The 19,916-nt window shown below is 39.3% G+C and overlaps 1 protein-coding gene across 4 annotated transcripts in view; it reads right to left on the bottom strand.

The window, feature by feature from the left end:
- PREX2 (phosphatidylinositol-3,4,5-trisphosphate dependent Rac exchange factor 2) overlaps nucleotides 1–19,916 on the bottom strand; it is a 299,299-nt gene that overhangs the window by 105,118 nt on the left and 174,265 nt on the right. For all 4 annotated transcript variants that reach the window (XR_015247064.1, XM_086696066.1, XM_086696065.1 and 1 more), the window contains 7 exons: nucleotides 15,144–15,363; nucleotides 14,393–14,600; nucleotides 7,124–7,303; nucleotides 4,720–4,814; nucleotides 3,855–3,937; nucleotides 2,774–2,864; nucleotides 1,998–2,126 (listed from right to left, as the gene is read on the bottom strand). Coding sequence is in view for 3 of the 4 variants with exons in the window: in XM_086696066.1 (XP_086552192.1) it covers nucleotides 1,998–2,126; nucleotides 2,774–2,864; nucleotides 3,855–3,937; nucleotides 4,720–4,814; nucleotides 7,124–7,303; nucleotides 14,393–14,600; nucleotides 15,144–15,363 (1,006 nt within the window). In the remaining variant the exon portion in view is untranslated. The remainder of the gene's footprint in view (nucleotides 1–1,997; nucleotides 2,127–2,773; nucleotides 2,865–3,854; nucleotides 3,938–4,719; nucleotides 4,815–7,123; nucleotides 7,304–14,392; nucleotides 14,601–15,143; nucleotides 15,364–19,916) is intronic.

Raw genomic sequence — 19,916 nt, forward strand, 5'->3', positions numbered from 1 at the left:
AATCCCCTATATAAAGACAAATGGGAAATAGAAAATTACTTTTAAGTTGAATAGGATGAATTCATGATAAACTGGTGAGGACTTAAGATGAAAAGTAATATTTTTAATTAATTATTTATTTATTTTAGAGAGAAAGAGAGAGAGAGAGAGAGAGAGCAAGCGGGGGAGAGGGGCTGAGGGAGAGAAAGAGAATCTTAAGTAGGCTCCATGTGCTCAGCAAAGAGCCTGACGCAGGACTCGATCCCACAGTCTTGGAATCATGAATTGGACACTCAACTGACTGAGCCACTCAGGTGCCCCCAAAATGTAAGGTTTTTTAAATGAGTATCAGTAAAAATTAAGCTTTTTATATTGCATTAGAAAGTGTTTAAATGTTAAAGATAAAGCTCCTCAAAAAACAAAAGGTTTAATGATTTCTCTGTTCTTGATACTGCATTTAGTCTAAAAACAATTATAAGATGGAAAAAACCCTCAAAGATGATGAGAACAAGTGCATTTACAACTTCTATGAGTGTTATGATACTGGCATTTATTCCTCAAAAAAAATTACCTTTTATCAGTAAAATGTATGTTTAAATTCCTTTAAACCTGGAAGCTTTTAAAAAATATATTTATCATTTTTGCTATTCATTATTTTGGGGGGTTTTAAATTCAGACTTTTCATTAAATATGATGCTATGTGTAACAAGTAGCCATTATATTTAGCTATAAACTAATAATATAGCCAAGAAATCCAGCTGTCAAAAACAAAAGAGATTTCATCACAAGAGATTTATATGGAGTTCTCCATATTTATACAACCTTTTCCTTCTACTGATCGGTAATCAATATCTAAGATGTTATATTTGAGTACATTTCTAGGTGGAAAATTTAGTAATTCCAGAACACACACACATCTCTGTCATTTGGTAAATGAAGAAACTGAGGCCCAAGAGTTATGTCACAGGCTTAGACTCTATCTGGTTAAGAGCTCTCTTTTGTCGGCAAAGTATACAACTCTCTCTACTTCACCCTAAAACAAATGGTAGTGACTGGGGTTACGTTGCTATTCTGCTGAATACTATTTACCGTATCCAAATGACTGAGGGATAAAAATTTAAATGCAGGCATATACTTATTTACTCTAGAGGTTTCTCAACCTCAGCCCTATTGACATTTTGGGCCAAATAATTCTTTGTTGTGAGGGACAGTGTTGTATACCACACAACATTTAGAAGCATGTCTGGCCTCTACGCACTAGATGCAGTAGCACACTCACAATCGTGACAACCAAAAAAAATATCTCCAGACATTTCCAACCACTGGCCTAATGTTGGGAAGACAACCACTGAATCAGGCATTTAAAAAAATCAAACATATTTCTCATTTCATTTTATTTCACTATAATCATTTTGGAAACCCTCAGAATTTCCTACATAATACTCTAGCCCTAAACAACATGAAATGAGACTCACTAGAATCATCTTGAAGTGTTACATCTCCAACTGTAGGCTGTACCAATTATAGGATGTTGAGTAAGCAATGTCACGGTAGCTAATAACAATAAACTTGGACAAACACGTCCAAAAAGGAAATTTGAAAACCAGTGATAAAACCTATGTTATTATTTTGATTCTCATGGATTCACAATTAAATTTTTAGACTTCCCATAAAACTTAGCTTCATGACTTTTGTGAATCTTTTAGAAATTTTTCTGATATTGTTTCATATTATAAAATATGAAACTCTCTCCATGTTCCACTTTTCTTCTTAAGTATGAGCCCTTATTCTATTTACTGAAAATATTCTTCATGATTCATTCTACATTGTTTAGATCCTTGGAGCATAAGGCTCTGTAATTCTATTCCTTTTTCCTTCCTCCTACCTCACCCTTTCCAGTTCTTTTATTTTCCTCATAACATGAAATACTGCAAAAAGTAATCAGGGCACTACTGAGTTTTGGGGGTTTAAATGATTATTGCTAACGCTATACAATGTTCTTTGCTTTTCATCCTGACCTTCAACAAATTTTCTGATGTTCTGAGCAAGATTCCGGACACTGCTGGGAAGATTCCAAGGGTCTTGCTTGATGTGAAGCCTTAACCTTTTTGGACAACTCAGCTTTGGTTCCATTTCCTGCTGAAATTCTAAATAAACACAGAAAAGCTCTTATAAGTTTCAACCATTTACCAAACAGTTAATAAACCAGTAAGCTTCAGAATTCTCTTTCATTCCTGCCATCCTGGATTATTAGCATGGTGGTAATTTCTCTAGTTACATTACAGGAGAAAATTGGTTAAACCTAAAAAAAAAAGTCAAACCTTATAATTATTTTCTTACAAATGTTTAAACCAAGGGAACAGTTTAGATTAAAAATTCTGGTTTCAATGTTCAAAACTAGAGGTCAGAAAGTGGTGTCTCTAGATCTTGGTCTGTTTGGCTGTTCTGTTTGCCAACACACATTCCAGAAACCCCTTCCCCCACCAATGGGCTATAACCAAGTAGGCACTTATGCTGGTTTCAGCAAAAGCAGTGCAACATCTCTTCAATTAACTCATTTCTATTCATTCTAGTCCCTATAAGAAGTGAACATTTTAAACTATCAAAGAAACTAAAAGGTCCTGTACTGACATTTTTATATATATTCAAAAATGACTAAACTGAATTAATATTAAGGAGATTTTGAAGCATGAGCAGCCATTTTCTTCTTAAACTATGCTTTTGCTTCATGACTATATTATTTCCCACTTTTGTTTCCCAATTGCTTCTAATAATGATTTTTTTTAAACCTTACCTTGTAATCCTTGCCCTGGTGTGAGGTACTTGGTTTGCTCAAAGGCCCTTACAACAGCTTGCCCTTTTAGGAGATTGGTAATCGAATCCACCTATCGTAACAGCAGAGATTTCTGAAAGTTACATACTTCTCATAATATATAGTATACATTTCCAAGAGTAACTCTTGTAAAACAGCTTTTTCTTAGAGCCACAATTATTTTTGAAATCTCAGGATGCTTGCAAAAATCCACCTTTGAATAAAATATTGGAATAAACTCACAGATAATACTTGCAATATTTCCTACCACACCATATATTAATATAAAGTATAAATATATTTTATATGTTTACTTTACAAAGAGAGATTTCTAGAGTTATTAAAAAAAAACCCTAAAAGTTATCATAATCCTTCTCAAAGCAGTAAAAGCTTCTACATTATCTTCTACATTATCGATTTTGGTTATGGATATATCTATCTATCTATCTATCTATCTATCTATCTATCTATCTATAGATAGATATATTATTGCAAAACACCCGGGGCACCTGGGTGGCTCAGTTGGTTAAGCATCTGACTCTTGATTTTGGCTCAGGTCATGATCTCACAGTTCATGAGACTGAACCCCATGTTGGGCCTAGCGCTGACAGCATGGAGCCTGCTTGGGATTCTCTCTCACTCTGCCCCTCCCTTGCTCTCTCTCTCTCCTTCTCTCTCAAATAAATAAACATTTAAACAAATTTTAAAAATGCAAAACACCAACACAAGCACTACAACAACCTTGTGCTCCTTAAAATTAGGAATAAAGTTAAGCAAGAAATGTCATGAAGAATTCTGAAAATAAATAAAAAATACTAAAAGAATAATGCCTGTCTTTATAACTGTAATGTTTCCAAGAACCATAAAATACTTGATAGTCACAACAATCCTTTAGGTTGGTTGGCTGAAGAATCTTTATTCCCATTTTAAATTGTGGAAATTGAGGTACAGGGGGCAGAGGAACAGATTGAGTCCTTTCCATTTTTATTCCAAGTTCTTTTTACTCTGTCTACAGAAGGGACTCCTGACAGTTTGGCCTGTGGAAAAAAAGAAAAAATCATACCTGGCTGAAAAGATGCTCGAGACAACTATGTATCTTGTCCTGTTTATCGTGAGAAATGCGAACACTGAGGGGAAGCTCATCACCTGGATATAAAGATAAATCTTATGTTTAACATGCTAAAATATTTTAATATAAATAAAATAAGAAAATAATCTTTCGACATGAGCTCTTATTCCATCAAGTTCTTATATTCAGATAAGAGTCCCAAAAGACTCAATAGCAGTTAGAGTATCAGATGAATGCTCTTTGAAATGCAGGTGGAAACAGAGTGCCTCACAGGAACAAACACTGTATATCCCATGTCAACGATTCTTTCAAACGGTGCAATTATCTAACGGTTACATAGTTGAAATAAACTGCCTATTTCGAAATTAAGATGTGTCCTAACTGGGCGCCAGGTCTTTGTTCTTACCACACTCCAACTAAGCTATTTGCAGGATATTTCTAACTCTCCGTGTTTTCTTCGCCATTCGTCTCCCCGCCACCCACCTCCAAGGCCAGTTCAGGAGCATCTACTGTCTCAGAAGTCCTCGGTTTCAAAGCCCGTCCCACCTCCTCCCACAATCAACGCCTAACGTTTTAGCTCAACCCATTGCCACGGACCCTCGCATCCTTCACAGTGCCACTTAACTTCCTAAGATACACATTCAGGTCAGAATGCATTTGTTTCTCTCATCTCTTTTTAATTCACTCTGTTTACCATGGGCCCCCGACGCTAACTTTATCGAACACGTGCGACTGAAATGCAGTACGAGCGACAGCCAAGAATGCCTGACAGACGGTGAAAACGCAAGCCGATCCAAGGCCTCCAGCCCTTAAAAGTACCCCCCGGAGGCCGAGCATGGCCAAGTGCGGCCGGACGCACCTGAGTCCATCTCGTCGCTGTGGAGGTACGAGCTGCACTGGCTGCTGCAGATGCTGGTGAAGGACGCGATAGAGTTCCTGTTGCTGTTGCAGTCGCTGGAAAGAAGGAGGCACATGTCACTTTCGGGGCACATCTGCCAGCTCTTACTAGAGAAACGCATCCCGTCACAGTTCTACTTACTGACAGGTCTAACAGAAAATTACGAGAAAGAGAAATTTTGTTCTACTTACTGATAGGTCTAACAGAAAATTATGAGAAAGAGAAATTTTGTTCAACTCGCGTTTTATCTTAGTTGAAAAAAAAAAATCTCCAATGCAGTCATACTTCAAGATGTCTTATGCCGCGTAAGCTACTCCTGAATGAACTTTTTTAAATGGGAAGTTAGAAAACGAGGAGTCCAGCTGCACCTCAAACTCTTCATAATCTATTTGACGCTATGTGTCTGTAGTTAATTTGCTGATAGAGACAAGGTCCTGTTTCCTGATCTCTGCCTTTCCACTCTTTCTGGGAGCTTTAAATTCTAACTCATCAATTGCATCCTGAGCTAACCCCAGAGAGGACCCACACCTTGTCCCCACCTCAGAGCTCAGCACAGGCTGCCACACCCGGGAAGTGCTCGGTAATCACTGTCCCGGGAAAGAGTGATTAAAAGGTTGGTGTGTGAATATGGACACGTTACAGATTTCAGGAAAGAGTCCACGAGGCAAAATATATTTTTCCTCTCAGAACTGGTAAAAAGGACTTATTTAACTTTAAATTTACATTCAAAATTTCTATTTTAGCCTAGAGGGAGACTTTGAGGGTAATTCCAATTATCTGATAACTAGAAATTGAGGTAAGAAAGTATTTTCAGATCTGTAATTTCCCACTGGAGAACCACCACAGGTTCCTATTAAACAGCCTACTGGTATCCTTTGAAGCGAAAAGTGAATGAAATGGTAAAAGTGGTTAATCTGGGTTCTATATTATTAAATCCCTAGGAATAATTATCTCTTACATATTCATTAAAATCCTTTTCACGTAGAAATTGGGACAGTACACTGGCTGAGAGAAAAACTGTGAGCCAGACCACCTGGTTTCCCAGGCAAATTATATAACTCAACTGGACTCAGCTTCCTTACACTTAAAATGGAGTTAATATGGGAATGTGCCACATCAGGCCATGGTGGGAATTATGTGAAATCATCTTGTTTCCCCATGTGTCTGGTGAAAATGTTTTTAATGTTAGCTGTTAGTTTGTGCTAAACATCTCTGAGGAGAATAGCTTTAGTAATACTTACTTAGTATCTTTTCATTGTAAACCACTGCATAATACCTAACAGCAAATAAGAGTTTTTGTCTTCGATTAAGGCAAGTAAGGTAGGGGATGCTGAAGCGGCACATGTGGCACGTTAGGACAGCTGTCAGTGAGGTGTCAAGTGACACAAAGATTGAAAGAATAAGCAACTCCAGTTAAGGAAGTTCACTGTAGGAGCCATGTTGGAGTCTGGTAGGAAGACAGACTTTGGAGGGTTGGTTGTGTCTCTCCCTAAAATTCACAGCTGGAAGTCTAACACTCCATACCCAGGAATATGATCTTATTTGGAGGAGGGTTTTCACAGACATAATTAAGTTAAAATGAGGTCATTAAGTTGGGCCCTAATCCAGTATGACTGGTGTCCTTAGAAGAAGGGGAAATGTGGACACACACAAAGACATAGGGAAAAGATGGCCATCTACAGCCAAGGAATGAGGCCTGGACCTTATCCTTCCTCCACAGACCTCCATAGACCCCCATAGAAGGGAAGGCCCCGCTGACACCTTGATCACAGACTTCTGGCCCCAGAACTGTCAAATAATAAATAAATAAACCTCTTCTGTTTAAGCCATCCAGGCCTTGGTACTTTGGTACAGCAGTCCTACCTACCAAGATTATGCAGAAAGCGTGCAAGGAAGGAAAAAATACACAAAGCTGGTCATGGAGGTGAGCAGGTGAAATTAGTCCAATTAGCTTGGAATGTAGAATATAACAAGCAAGGGGAGAAATACAACAAGAAGAACTCCTTTTCACTATCTAATAGTCCAATAATCAGAAACAGATATTTGGAAAAAAAAGTTAACATAGGCTCAATTGGCTTATTTGCTATACATATTACATACTCTGTAACAAAACGAGTCCCCCAAGTTAGGTCCACAGAGCTGGAGAAAAAAAAATGCTTTTTCCAAATTACTAAGATTATGAAAAACGAATAATTGAAAGATTACGTGGAATCCCTATGCTTTCTCTGGGGTGGGTAACAGACAGCGGTTATTTTGTGAGGGTAATAAATAAAAACGACAAAAAGTTTTTTCAAGATCTTTGTGGAAAATACGGAATCATATTTGACCGTGTTGATGAGATGAGTTCAAGGAATTAATGAATTACCTGTAAGAGTCTCTGTTGCTGATGGTGTCATGACCTGAATCTTCCTGCTCATCTCCCGCCATATTAAAACAGACTCGTTTGCTATTTCTTTCTCCCTTCTCGTTGTCACTGTCTGTTGGTCCTGTGCACTCTGATGTCTTACGTTCTAATTTAGGAGAATATGTTATGGAAGACAGAAGGCTGCAATGTGATATTAAAAAAAAATAAGTGCATGTTTTCAAACAGGCTGCTACGGATAACCTCCTTACTTATTGAATATGATAGGCTTACAAATACTTCTAAGCTGTTTGTTTCACATAAAATAAGTATTTGATTGCATAAAAAAAATGATCACACGGGGTGCCTGGGTGGCTCAGTCGGTTAAGTGTCTGATTCTTGATTTCAGCTCAGGTCATGATCTCAGTTTGTGAGACTGAGCCCCACATGGGGCCCATACTGACAGCATGAAGGCTGCTTAGGATTCGCTCTCCCAACTTCCCTGCCCTTCCCTGTGCATGTGTGCAAGTGCACGTTCTCTCTCTCTCTCTCTCTCTCTCTCTCTCTCTCTCTCTCTCAAATAGATATATATTTTTTTAAAGTCCATACGAAGTTCACTTTTTCTTCTCAGAATAATGGAAATAGCACACAATTTAGACTAGAAAACTGTGTTCAAATCCCAGTTCTGCCACTCATTAGTTTTGTTACCACAGAAAAACTAGGATAGTTCTGACATCCACAATATGGGGAAAATAAGAACTCGCCCAAATGAAATGAGAATATGTTCCTGTACATAATGCGTGTCACCTCTCTCCCCTAGCCATTATCACCACTATCACTGCCACCTGAAAATGCCTGGAAAACTTTACAGTTCTACCCAAATATTAAAATAAACACTAAATGTGCTTAAATATCCTCACCGGCTTTCCCTCAGATATGAAAAACCCATCTATCCATCTACCCCTGCCTTGGGCTTCTCCCAGGCTTTCTCTCTTTTGACAGAGAGAATATCGTGTGGTCAATCCTTTCTCACTGCTTATACAAGTGATAATGTCATAAGACATTAAACAGAGTCACACACAATATAAGGATAGGAGGCAGCAGGGGCTACCCCATATCATCCACACTCTAGTCATGATGATGCATCACGAATCTACCCAAATGAAAAGTTCTCCCACTTGGCTCAAGACTAACAACACAACCTTGAGCCAAGTGGGAGATGCCAGATTCTGAACTGGCATCATACTTGATGTACACTTTGAGTAGCACGGATTCCATCACTCCAGACTTGAATGTTTGCCTGTAAAAAGTTTCTGTTAGTACTCACTCAAAATTATGAAAACATGGAATCAATCTGTTATCAAACAAAATGCTGTAAAACTTGCAAAACGAAGTGAACCATATCTTATGAAAGGGCTCCTGCATGGCTTCTGCAGCCAACAATCATCTTCTCGCCAAGTAGTGATGGCATTCTGTTCTAATCAACAGCACGAATGTACAGATCTTCACGCTCATCTTTCCATAGCAAGGTCATGGCTGTTTTATTTCAAGACTATGAGAATGTCTTATACTTTCCATGGATAACCCACAGTGCCATGCACTGAGTAAATATTTAAGAGAATTCGCTAATTACTTAATTAGACGTTATCTATTGTACCATGCATTGTTATTGATGCTGTCCATACAGCAGTTTACAAAACAAAGCCCCTGTCCTCCTGGAGCTTGGGTTCTACTGGGAAGAAACCAACTATAAACAAGTAAACTATATAGTGTATCGCATGGTGACAAATGTCAAGAAGGAAAATAAAGAAGGGGAAGAAGCTGGAGCTGCAACTTTAAATAGTGTAGTCAGGGAAGGTCTCACTGGGATATGACATTTGAATAATATTTTGGCATTTTATAGGTTTTAGATACCAGTGAAAATCAGGGGGCTGGGTTACATTGCTCAATGTAGGCACTGTGAAGCTATAAATTATTTTAAACAGAGTTTTCTTATTTGCAAAGATACTTTTATGTCTTGGAAGACAGATGTGTATTTATTCACTCCTTCTACCCAAAAGCTTAAAACATTAGATTAACTCCAATTACCCAAAGCCTATACTGCACAGACAGATGAACTCTGAATACTAAAGAGGAAGGAGATGCAGGAGTTCTCATTTTGCAAGGAGTACGCTGTGCTTTATGTATCTTTTAAATTAAAAGTCATGGGGCAGAGCATACTCATTTTTTTTCAAAGTCATATGAATTATATCCACATATTTGCTCTTCATTTTAAACAGCTGCAATGATGCCTGCACTGACCCTGTGGGAACAAATGTGAGGCTAACAAACAAATGACAGAAAACCTGTGTTTCTGACACCACGTCTTTGCATAAAATTTCTAGATCCTTAAACTAATAACGCATAAAGCTTTAATATTTGTGCATATGGAAATAGTTTGCTTTTGCTCATATATAATATTAACCTACCTAGTACAGGTCCATTAATTCTAAGTTAAAGTCTCAAGCAGGCCAATCTCCTTCTCACACCCTTGATGAATGAAGATTTTTGTATATACTATCTGGCATCAACCTGTGTGTTTTTCTGTTAAACTGAGACTTAAATATCATCATCTTTATCATTTTCATCAGACCTAACATTCGTTGAGCTCTTATGCCAGTCACCATGCTAAGAACTTAATAGGTATTAAATTCATTCAATCCTAAAACTCCTTTATGAAGTAGGTATTACTATGATGATGATGATGATCCTCATTTTAGAGACGGGGTGAGTAAGACACACTCTTATATACATATACTGTGCAAATTAAGAAGCACATCCCCTCCCTGCATATCATTTATACATGCTGGAGGGAGGAAGGGGGTCATTAGTGTTGATCACCACATCCCAGTCCTCCTGGACACATGACTGGGTGGCCTCCCCTACCCTATGATGGTAAGAACGACCACGTAACTTGTTTCCACCAGTATGGTGTAAGTGGAGGTGCCAGGAGTCCCTTTTAGGTGCCGGTCTTTAAGCCAGTGTGCAGCCTACCTCATTCCCTCTTGCTGGTATGACAGAGTCACTCCTACTGATGGGGGCTCTGTCAGTCTGAACTCTGAGTGAGGTCAACGTGGAGTGGAAACCCTGTGACCCAGATGAGCATGGAGAGAAAGCCTCTTGCTTTAAGTCCGTGGGGCTTTAGAGTTTTGTTAGCATTAGAAAAAAAAACAGTTGTGTAGAAAGGCAGGTATCTGGAAGAATGACATATGTGACTGGGATACAGGAGTATCTACTTTATCCTGGGGAAGCTGATCTCCATAGATCGGCCTTTAGCCTGACACTTGAGTGCCTAGAAGGCTAGCTGCAGACCTCAGGAGCAGTGCTAACCAGGCAGAGGTTTGTCATGTTCCAGGATCAGAAAAAGGCTAGAGCAGCTGGAACTCGGGGAAATGGGTTTGGACAGGCTGACAGGGGCAGGCTGTGGAGGGCTACACAGGCCACAGTGATGTAGTTGATATTATGTTAATGGCATTGCAATGCGATTAAACGGTTTTAAGCAAGGAACTGGCATGATTTACGTTTATAGATCCTTCTGGCATCTGCTGAACGTAGAATGCATGAGAGGGACATAGCTGGAAACTCCCACAGTGGACACTAGTGAGGAGACAATGGTGACCCAGTCTAAGGTGATGGAGCGGATACATTCTGAGGTATAACTGACTGAACTTGACAAGGTACTGCAGGCGAAGCGGGAGGAAAGAGAAGAATCAAAGGTAATACCCAGCTTCTGGCTTGCAGAACTGCAGACGTGGGGAATACCTGACTGAGAAGAGGGAAGACTCTCATGTGGAAGGAGTCAAAGTAGGTTTAGTACCAGGAAATCTCGAATTCAGTTTTGGAAACATACTGAAGTTAGAGATTTAATGTGATATGTCCCTGTGTTTCATAACCCACATTACAGAGGGACTGCGGGAATAAAATCAAACAGTGTGTATACTAATACAACTGTGCCTGGCACCTAAGCCCCTACAATACACGTTAGAGCTCATGAAGCTATGCCCTCTTTTCATACATTTAAGAGCAAAATGCTTGGGAAAACCTCAAAGATAATTCCACTGTCGGCCCTACCATGCCTACCTGCAAGCCCAGCTCATTAAGGGTCCCACAATGCCATTTGTTGATCATTCAGTCTGGGGCGTTTGCACCTGTAAAATGCAGTCTGTTCTCAGCTTTCCTATCTTCACTAGCCCTCAGTGCTCTTTATTCATTCCTTCCCTGACAGAATACACAAACCCTGCATCTTAAAGTCCTGACGATGGTTTGGATTATCCGCAGATTATCCTTTACTTAGGTCTCATACCTACGTGTCATTAGTCAGAAAATAGCCCATGCAATGGCCAAAGTATTTAGTTTCAATGAGACAAGAATCACAGAATTTTGAATAAGTTCATAACGTCACCTTATTTCATGTTTATAGACAACAAATATGTCTCTAGTTCCATCTCCGGATCTGACTGAAGTAGGAACACTTAGTGGGATGTCTATGCGTTGAAGAAAATTTTATTTCTAGAAGGGTTCCCAAGTGGCAGGGGAAGCAGACAAGCTCAGTACCAGGCCCTTTCACAGGAATGAATGATTTCCAGAAAGGCCAGCAATGAGGTGTTATGAGGCAATTCCTCTTAAAATTTGGCAAAGTATCAGAGATCTGCTTCTCCACTCTGCAGAGGCATCTCTGTCTGACCAAGAATAATTACTACATGGTGAGAAAATTGTTGGGTAACTAGCTTTTCAAATAATTTGTCAAGCTCGACTGCACTGCAGTATCTCTGAATGGGGCAACAGGGACTCCAGGCAGTTGGACAACTGCACTGTTTTAAAATGATTATGCTGCACATTGAATTACATGGAACATATTTATATTTAGAATTAAATTATATGGTGCACACAGAGAAGACCAGGGAAGTTTCTCAAATCACTTACTCATTTCATGTCATTTTCCTAATAAACACGCACAGTAAGGTAAAGGGTTTTAGAGTGGGAAAATCTTAAGAAAAACAGTAAAAATAAGTAATTATTTTCAGTAGTTTTGGCTAATAAAAATAGCCTAACTTCTTTCTTCAATGAGTGCTTTAAATATCAAGCATTTTAAGCCAGGTAAAGGGAACCCTTTGGCTCTAACCACTTTCTTAAAAATGTATCTACATTAGCTAAAGTTAAAAAAAAAAAGTCAGTAAATTAACAAAGACAGATGAAGTCTGGACAACTGCCAGGAAGTGCTGAGTAGTCAATGCATTAGAGGCCTCGTCTCCAAGGTAGTGTCCGCGTAGGCACATCAATACTCCTGCCATTGGTAAAGGACTCATCTGAAAAGCAGGAATAATCACTCTTGGACTAACTGGCAGTATGGGATCGCTCCAGATGTTCTCCTAAAATCCCTCTGAGAGCTAGGATTCGTGATTCAGTGCCACAATTTATTGCTTTATTAACAAAGATTCTTACTCTGTGCACTTCCTAAATACTTTAAGGGGGAAAAACTGGTTTCTAAAATACGACATATCATAGAATAAAATTCCATTTATTAAATAAAACAAAATACAATGCCCTAAGATATTAACTTATGTGTCACATGAGTGATTCTCACACAATCCAAAGTATGATACCATTCCCTAAAAATAACCACCCATTCTCTTAGCAACCCCAAACTATTTAATTCATCTGTAAATGGGACAGTCACAATATAATACACCAATGCTATATGTAGTTTTGAAAACTAGTGTATTAGACACAAGAAGGCAGGATTTCCAGTCTAAATTAACTCGTAAAAATGTCAGAACAAAGCAGCATAGTAAATAGTAACTATCTAAAGATAACCTTAGAAATATGATGCATCTCATATGGTGATCCTTATCTCTAAATTTCAAAGATATAAGAGATCATGTCAATTAAGATTGTATCAGTATAATGTCCAATGACCAAAAAAAAGGCTTAGAATAAGTTCTAAATATTTTGTGTCAAAACTGAATTATCCAAGGAAGTGTGGGATAATGTGTGTGGAGATTAAACAATACACACCCAATAGCAATCTCAATCTATAACCTTATAAAGAGAGTACAATAAGAAGGGGATAATGTGTCTAGACCACTTTCAGAATTCTACCAACTTCAGATATACTCAGCAATTTCAACTCCTTGAAAGATGAGCAAGTATGATGTTAAGCACTGCCTGATGACTTTTTGTATTAACTTTTATAATTTTCATCACAAACTTGTAATGTGTTATTATTCTTCATCCTGTTTAACACATGACTAACCAAGCTATCACAAAGCCCATGTCGTTTTGACCATACAGAGTTGTCTTGACTACCTGTGAAGCATCATCACACAGCGAGATGTGGCAAACCATCCCACAGAGTTGAGGCAATTGTCCAACCATCAAATTTTAAAATAAGAATCGGAGTTGACCTCTTTGGAAAAGTTTTTTTTTTTTTTTAACTTTTTTAATGTTTATTTATTTTTTGAGAGAGAGACAGAGCGTGAGGGAGGGAGGGGCAAAGAGAGAGGGAGACAGAGAATCCAAAGCAGGCTCCAGTCTCTCAGCTGTCAGCACAGAGTCTGACACAGGGCTGGAACTCACCAACTGCAAGATCATGACCTGAGCTGAAGTTGGACACTTAACCGATTGAGCCACCCAAGCACCCCTGGAAAAGTTTTAATTAACTACCTCTGTTTCTCAGTTCTTGGTAAAAATTTCCAAATGACCGGCATAGCTATTTGAGTTAGTGCTTAGTAAACCATTAATTCAATCAGAAGGAAAAAAAAAAAAAGGTTGCTGGTCATTGGTCCTATGGATACATAATTTTGCATTTACTTATTTAACAGGCATGTTAAAGATGTTATATTTTATATTTTTCCATACACATCTATTGAGTGCATACATATATCAAATACCGTGTTCTGTTCCATAAAGCATACAAGGAGATCCCTATACCTAGTTGGTACTCTTTCAATCATATTTTTCAATTTACTATTTGCACATTGAGATTTATTTAGTGTCTTCTAGAAGACAGAATTTTGTTCATCTCTTCTCTGGTATTAAATGCTTCCTTAAAATATATATCTATATATTTATCATGTTATATCATTTTTAAGGTATTGGAATAAAGAGGATCTATGTGATTTACACATACACACATACATACACACACTCGTATATTTCTAAAAATGAAAGAGAATGATGGGTGTTCAAAAAAGTCACATTTTCTATAGCTATTTTATTAGGCACAGTTAAAAGTACAGTAAATAAAATACTTACTCATCAATTTGACAAACACACATCTCCACCTCTTTCAGTGCAGTCTGAAGTTTGCCCAACAGCTTCTGATAAATATCTTGAGTTTCTAGGTCTTCCTCTTTTAACAAATATCGGAGCCCATGTCCATCCTGCTGTCCCAGAGACAGACCTGAAGGGGCTGCCATTGTTGTGATTGTGTGTTGAATGTACACCATAGGGCTCAATTTCCCTGAGGAGTTAACATTATTGCAGAACAATATTTATGACCTTTGACTTACAGTAACGATCCAATGCAATTCATTCTAGACGCCCAAGCTAACATAAAATAAAATGCCAATCCGATGGTGAATTTAATTCAGGAATTAAAGCTTCTGGGAGTTGTGATTAAAATATGATTCGATCTCATACCCCATTGTGATGGTGTGGAGTGGCCCTGGGCTGAAGGAGCTCCTCCTGTATTTTTCTCACAGTTATGGGGCCACTTCAGACTCGTCGTTTTCACAGCAGGATAAGCTGTGTCTATCATACATGTGAGGAAGGCAAGAACAACCCCTCTTCTTAGAGAAAAAATAATAAAAATGAATAACTCCATTTTCATTTGATAAATGCTTATGTACAATTATCCAAATGAAAATAGAGAGGATTCCTGTCTTTATAAAATTCAGACTTGTTTGCACACAGAGGAATCTATCATATTTCAGGGATGCTGGAATAGTTAATAATTGCCTAAAGTACTTTTCATGATTTAAGAAAATCTCAAAAGCTAACATACCTTGCTCAGATTTATTTTCTTTATCAAGAGAATTATGCTTCCTACTATCCAGCTGAACACCAAATGCACTCCCCAGAGAGGTTGATGTTTTGGGATAGGAAACTTCCATTATGTTGACATGGCAGTTGGTAGGGCAGAAATCACTGCTGTGTAATGGGGAAATTTTAGATTTGGCCTGTTTAAAGGTGGGCCAGGCTCTATTCTTCAGTACCCGTGAAAACTGTAAATTAAAGAATAAATAAAAAGCAGTTGAACACACAGCAACAACGCAAACACTTCACTTCCATCATATGTAACAAAATATTAAAAAATTAAATCATGTCAAGTGGAATAAGTGAAACAAATTTTACGTTGTTGGAAACGAAGTCATTATTTTAAAACCCGCACATTCATAATAAAGCAAAGCAATATTGGCAACAAATGCATAGGATTCTTTTGAAACTCTGATTACAAGTTAGATGCTAGGAGAGTTTTTTTTTTTTTTTTAAGTTTATTTATTTATTTAGAGAGAGACAGAGACAGTGTGAGCAGGGAAGGGGCAGAGAGAGAATCCCAAGCAGGCTCCACACCATCATCACAGAGCCCAATGTGGGGCTCAAACTCATGAAACTGTGAGATCATGACCTGAGCTGAAACCAAGAGTCAGAAGCTTCACTGACTGAGCCACCCAGGTGCCCCTAAAAGAAATGAATTTTAAGTGACCAATCCCACTTACTAGGAGTCAGATCCACAGACTGCTAGCAGCTGAGAATCTGACAGAGAAATCATATTGGAATCCAAGCATATGCAGATAGGAACACAAAATTTAAAGTGAGGCAAAGCGGCAGAAGAGGACAGCTGTCAGGTGAAGAGTGGATTATTCCAAACATTGTCAGAAAGCCAGTCCAAACCTGAGTCTCAGAACAGGTGAGACAGCAGGTGTGTTGGTGTTGACCCAGAAGGTGGGGACAACAGGCAGAAACAACTATACTTCCCATATCTCCTGCTAAGAACTGCTGAGCACCTGGGTCAGGATCAGCCTGAAGACTGGTGTGGACTCTGCTTTTATGCCACTGAATAAAGTGACACTCAAGGGATCTGCATGACCTCCAAGAACTGCCACTCCATAACTTCGAACCTTGTAATTCAAATCCATCTAATTCTTGCCATGGTCTATACAGCCACCCAAAGTCTGATCTGCACCTAGGTTATCATCTCAAGCTCTCCTCCCCTTGCTCCCTGGGCTCCTTGTTGCCTTCACCCAGGCCTTCTTACATACCATCTACTCATTCTAGGTCTTTGTACAGACTGTTTGGAGTGCTGTGCCCAGAGTGTTCTTCTTCCTTCATTGCCAAACTTACTTCTACGCATTTTCAAGTTCTATGAAATCAGCAGGCCTACCATGAGCCTTCATCTAGGTCCAACTTCCTTGGCTAGGTTATAGCACATTGTAACCCTCCTTACAATTATGAATAATCTTCTTATCTCTATCTCAGTGGGTGGTAAATTCTATGAAGGTTATACCTATGTCTGTCTTGTGCACCTCATGGACTTGAAATGGATTATACTTTCAAAATCAAAGGACCGAGAGCCACCGGTTATGTATGTTTTAGTTACACTTAGGTTATTTATAACTTATGTGATGGTGGGCAAGTCACTGTCCTTTTACCATTCCTAGTAAAATAAAGAATATGGATAAAATAATCTCTGTGCTCTCTTCTTGCTTGAAAACAATAAGCAGATCCTATTTATTTATACTACTAGTGAGTAGTAATTTGGGCACTGAAAGATTAAAAATTAAGACTAACACTGGTCACCATGCAACTTTTCTAGGTTAAATTAAAAAATAAAGACATAATACCAAAAATCACAACTTACAAGCTCATCATCAGAATATGAACTATTTTATCTGCATATTAAACTGTGCTTTCAAATCACATCTGAAGCTATGTAGCTCAGCAAAGTATAAGCACACAGTAGCAATTAAAATGGAAGTGGACTGAAATGCAGAAAACTGCCAACAAAATTAGTAACAAATTTGATAATAATGGTATAGTGATAGGGGCGCCTGGGTGGCGCAGTCGGTTAAGCGTCCGACTTCAGCCAGGTCACGATCTCGCGGTCCGGGAGTTCGAGCCCCGCGTCAGGCTCTGGGCTGATGGCTCAGAGCCTGGAGCCTGTTTCCGATTCTGTGTCTCCCTCTCTCTCTGCCCCTCCCCCGTTCATGCTCTGTCTCTCTCTGTCGCAAAAATAAATAAATGTTGAAAAAAAAATTAAAAAAAAAAAAATAAAAAAATAATGGTATAGTGATAATATCCTAACCACTAAAAGAGTGGAAGTAATTTAGAGAATTAATGTTCTATCCCCTCACTTTACTAATAAAAAACTGTGACCTGAAGACTTATCTGGGAAAGACCTCAAATTGGGAAAGACGCAAACTTGGGAGTGAGAAGGTCTTTTCTGTTGCAGTCGCGGGATAAGGCCCCACAGTACACACAAAGGCACAGAAATCAATTTTATCGTGGCACAGCATCGACCATAATAGATAGATATGCTTCTTTTGCCTTCTTTCACTTTAACCTTTTACCTACTTATTGAAAAATATAAAGAGAAGCATCTATTCCAGACTCGCACTAAATGCTGGAGACACAGCCCTTGCCCTCATGGAGTTCATGGTCTAGTAGGGGACACAGGTGAAAATAATATAATATTCTTATATGTAACATATTATTACGAGTATATGTAATGTACATGTATAAATATATGTACAACTATATGCATCTATAACAATTATATAATAAATATGATAGCCAGGACAATTAGAAGTTTGGTAAGTGCTAGGAAGGAAGTGAACAGAGCGATGGGCTGTGGTGTTACTAGAGCAATCAGGTAGACAAGGGGGAATGCTGCCCTTCTAGTGCAACCAGTTTCCTGTAACTTTGCAACATGCACCGCAGTACAAACACCCATGGACACAGTCTGTTTCTTCTCCCCATACACTCAGGAGGGGTGTGCAACCATGCCCAAATGGCTGGAACTCTTTCAAAGAGTGTCAGAGAGGAAACTTCTTTGCTTAAGGGCTCTCTCAGAGAAGAAAGAGGTTTATGAAAGCAGTGCTGTCTTCCATCCAAGGGTGTCCCTAGGCAAGGGGGAGGTGCAGGAGGCACCCCACAGTCATGGGTCCTAGAAATGTGCTAAATACATCAAAAATGTACTCCTAGAGGGTATGCCCTAATATTTAATCGTGACACCTTCCTGTAACACACCTAAAGTGAGGAAGGCACAGTTCCTGTGACTGTAGAACACACACGGGAATGTGTTCTAGCCTGGCCACACGGTGGTAAGTGGCCCTGCCAACATGAACCTGGCGTCTTGTTTGGAAACATCAAAAAGAACACTGAACTCGTTAATCTGCTTTGGAGAAGCGCACAAGGAAAGACAAAAAAAAGCGCTATTTTCCATAAACAAAAATTGCAATTTTGCAATAAAGAAATGTACAGGGTTTAGGGGAAGGTGAGCTGGGATGGACAGCATTTTAGGCCTCTCATGGATAGCGTAGCCCACTTATCCCCACCTTTATTCATTCATCCAACAATTACACATCGAGGATTTTCTAAATCAGGCTCCATTCTAGGCAAGTTGGGAAACATCAGTGAATGAAACAGATTTCTGCCTTCTGGGAGGTTATGTTCTAGTGAAGGGAGAGGCCAACAATAAACATAACAAGTCAATTACACCATGCTAGAACATGATAAGTATAGCTGAAAACAAAATGGAGCTGGGAAAGAGGGTTGGGAATTTCAGAGGTGAGGTGAAGAATGCCCTGCCAATTGTAATCTGGGTGGTCAGGGCAGGCCTCAGTGAGAATCTGGCATTTAAACAAAATCTTGAAGGAAGGAAGTTAGGAATGTGGGTATTAGGAAGAGAAGGCTGCCTGGCAGGGTGAACATTCAATGCAGAAGCCCCAAGGCAAGTGTGTTCCATCTCAGGAAGACTGGTGTGGTCAAAGCACACAGTGAAAGGGGAAGGGAAAGTTGACAGACAGGAATGGGGAGATCACGGGTAGAAGGAGGGCGCAGCTCAAACAGGAGCTCACAGGCCTTTGGAAAGATTTAGTTCTTACTGTGATTGAGATCCACAGCCCCTCAGAACAAACACACCGTCAGTGGGCAAGGGTGGAAGCAGGAAGACCACTCTTGGGAGAGTCAACATTGGCTCACCCTAGGCTGTCAGCAATCACAGCGGTGAGAAAAGGCTGCATGTGGTGAAGGTAGAGCCAAGAGAATGGTATGTGAGAACGAGGAGTAAAGAATGTATGCGAGGTTTTAAGACTGAGCAATGCGGGAGGATGGGTCTCATTCTGAGGTGGAGAAAACAGCAAATATGACAAACTGGAGGGGCAGGACCAGGACTGTATTCTGGACATGTGAAGTCTGAGGTATCTGTTAGACTCAAATAGAGAGGTCAGACGGCAAGACTGAATGTGATCACTGGGGGATGGGGGGAGGGAGAGAGAGAGAGAGAGGGGGGGGGGGGAACAAATCCCAAGTTCTGCAGCATGAAGAGATCAGAGAAAAAAGGATGAACAAACATGGGACACTCACTGTGACTGAGCCACCCAGAAAAGACAAAACCAGATACACAGTCAACTGCATTGATGCTACTAAAACAAGGAATAAGATGATGACAGTAAATGAACTTTGGCAAAATCAAATCATCATCAATCAATGACCTTAAAAACAGCCATTTCAGGGGCGCCTGGGTGGCTCAGTCAGTTGAGCATCTGACTCTTCA

The sequence above is a fragment of the Puma concolor genome, chromosome F2, assembly GCF_028749965.1.
Source record: "Puma concolor isolate L17-30 chromosome F2, mPumCon1.1.hap2, whole genome shotgun sequence".
Classification (NCBI taxonomy): domain Eukaryota; kingdom Metazoa; phylum Chordata; class Mammalia; order Carnivora; family Felidae; genus Puma; species Puma concolor.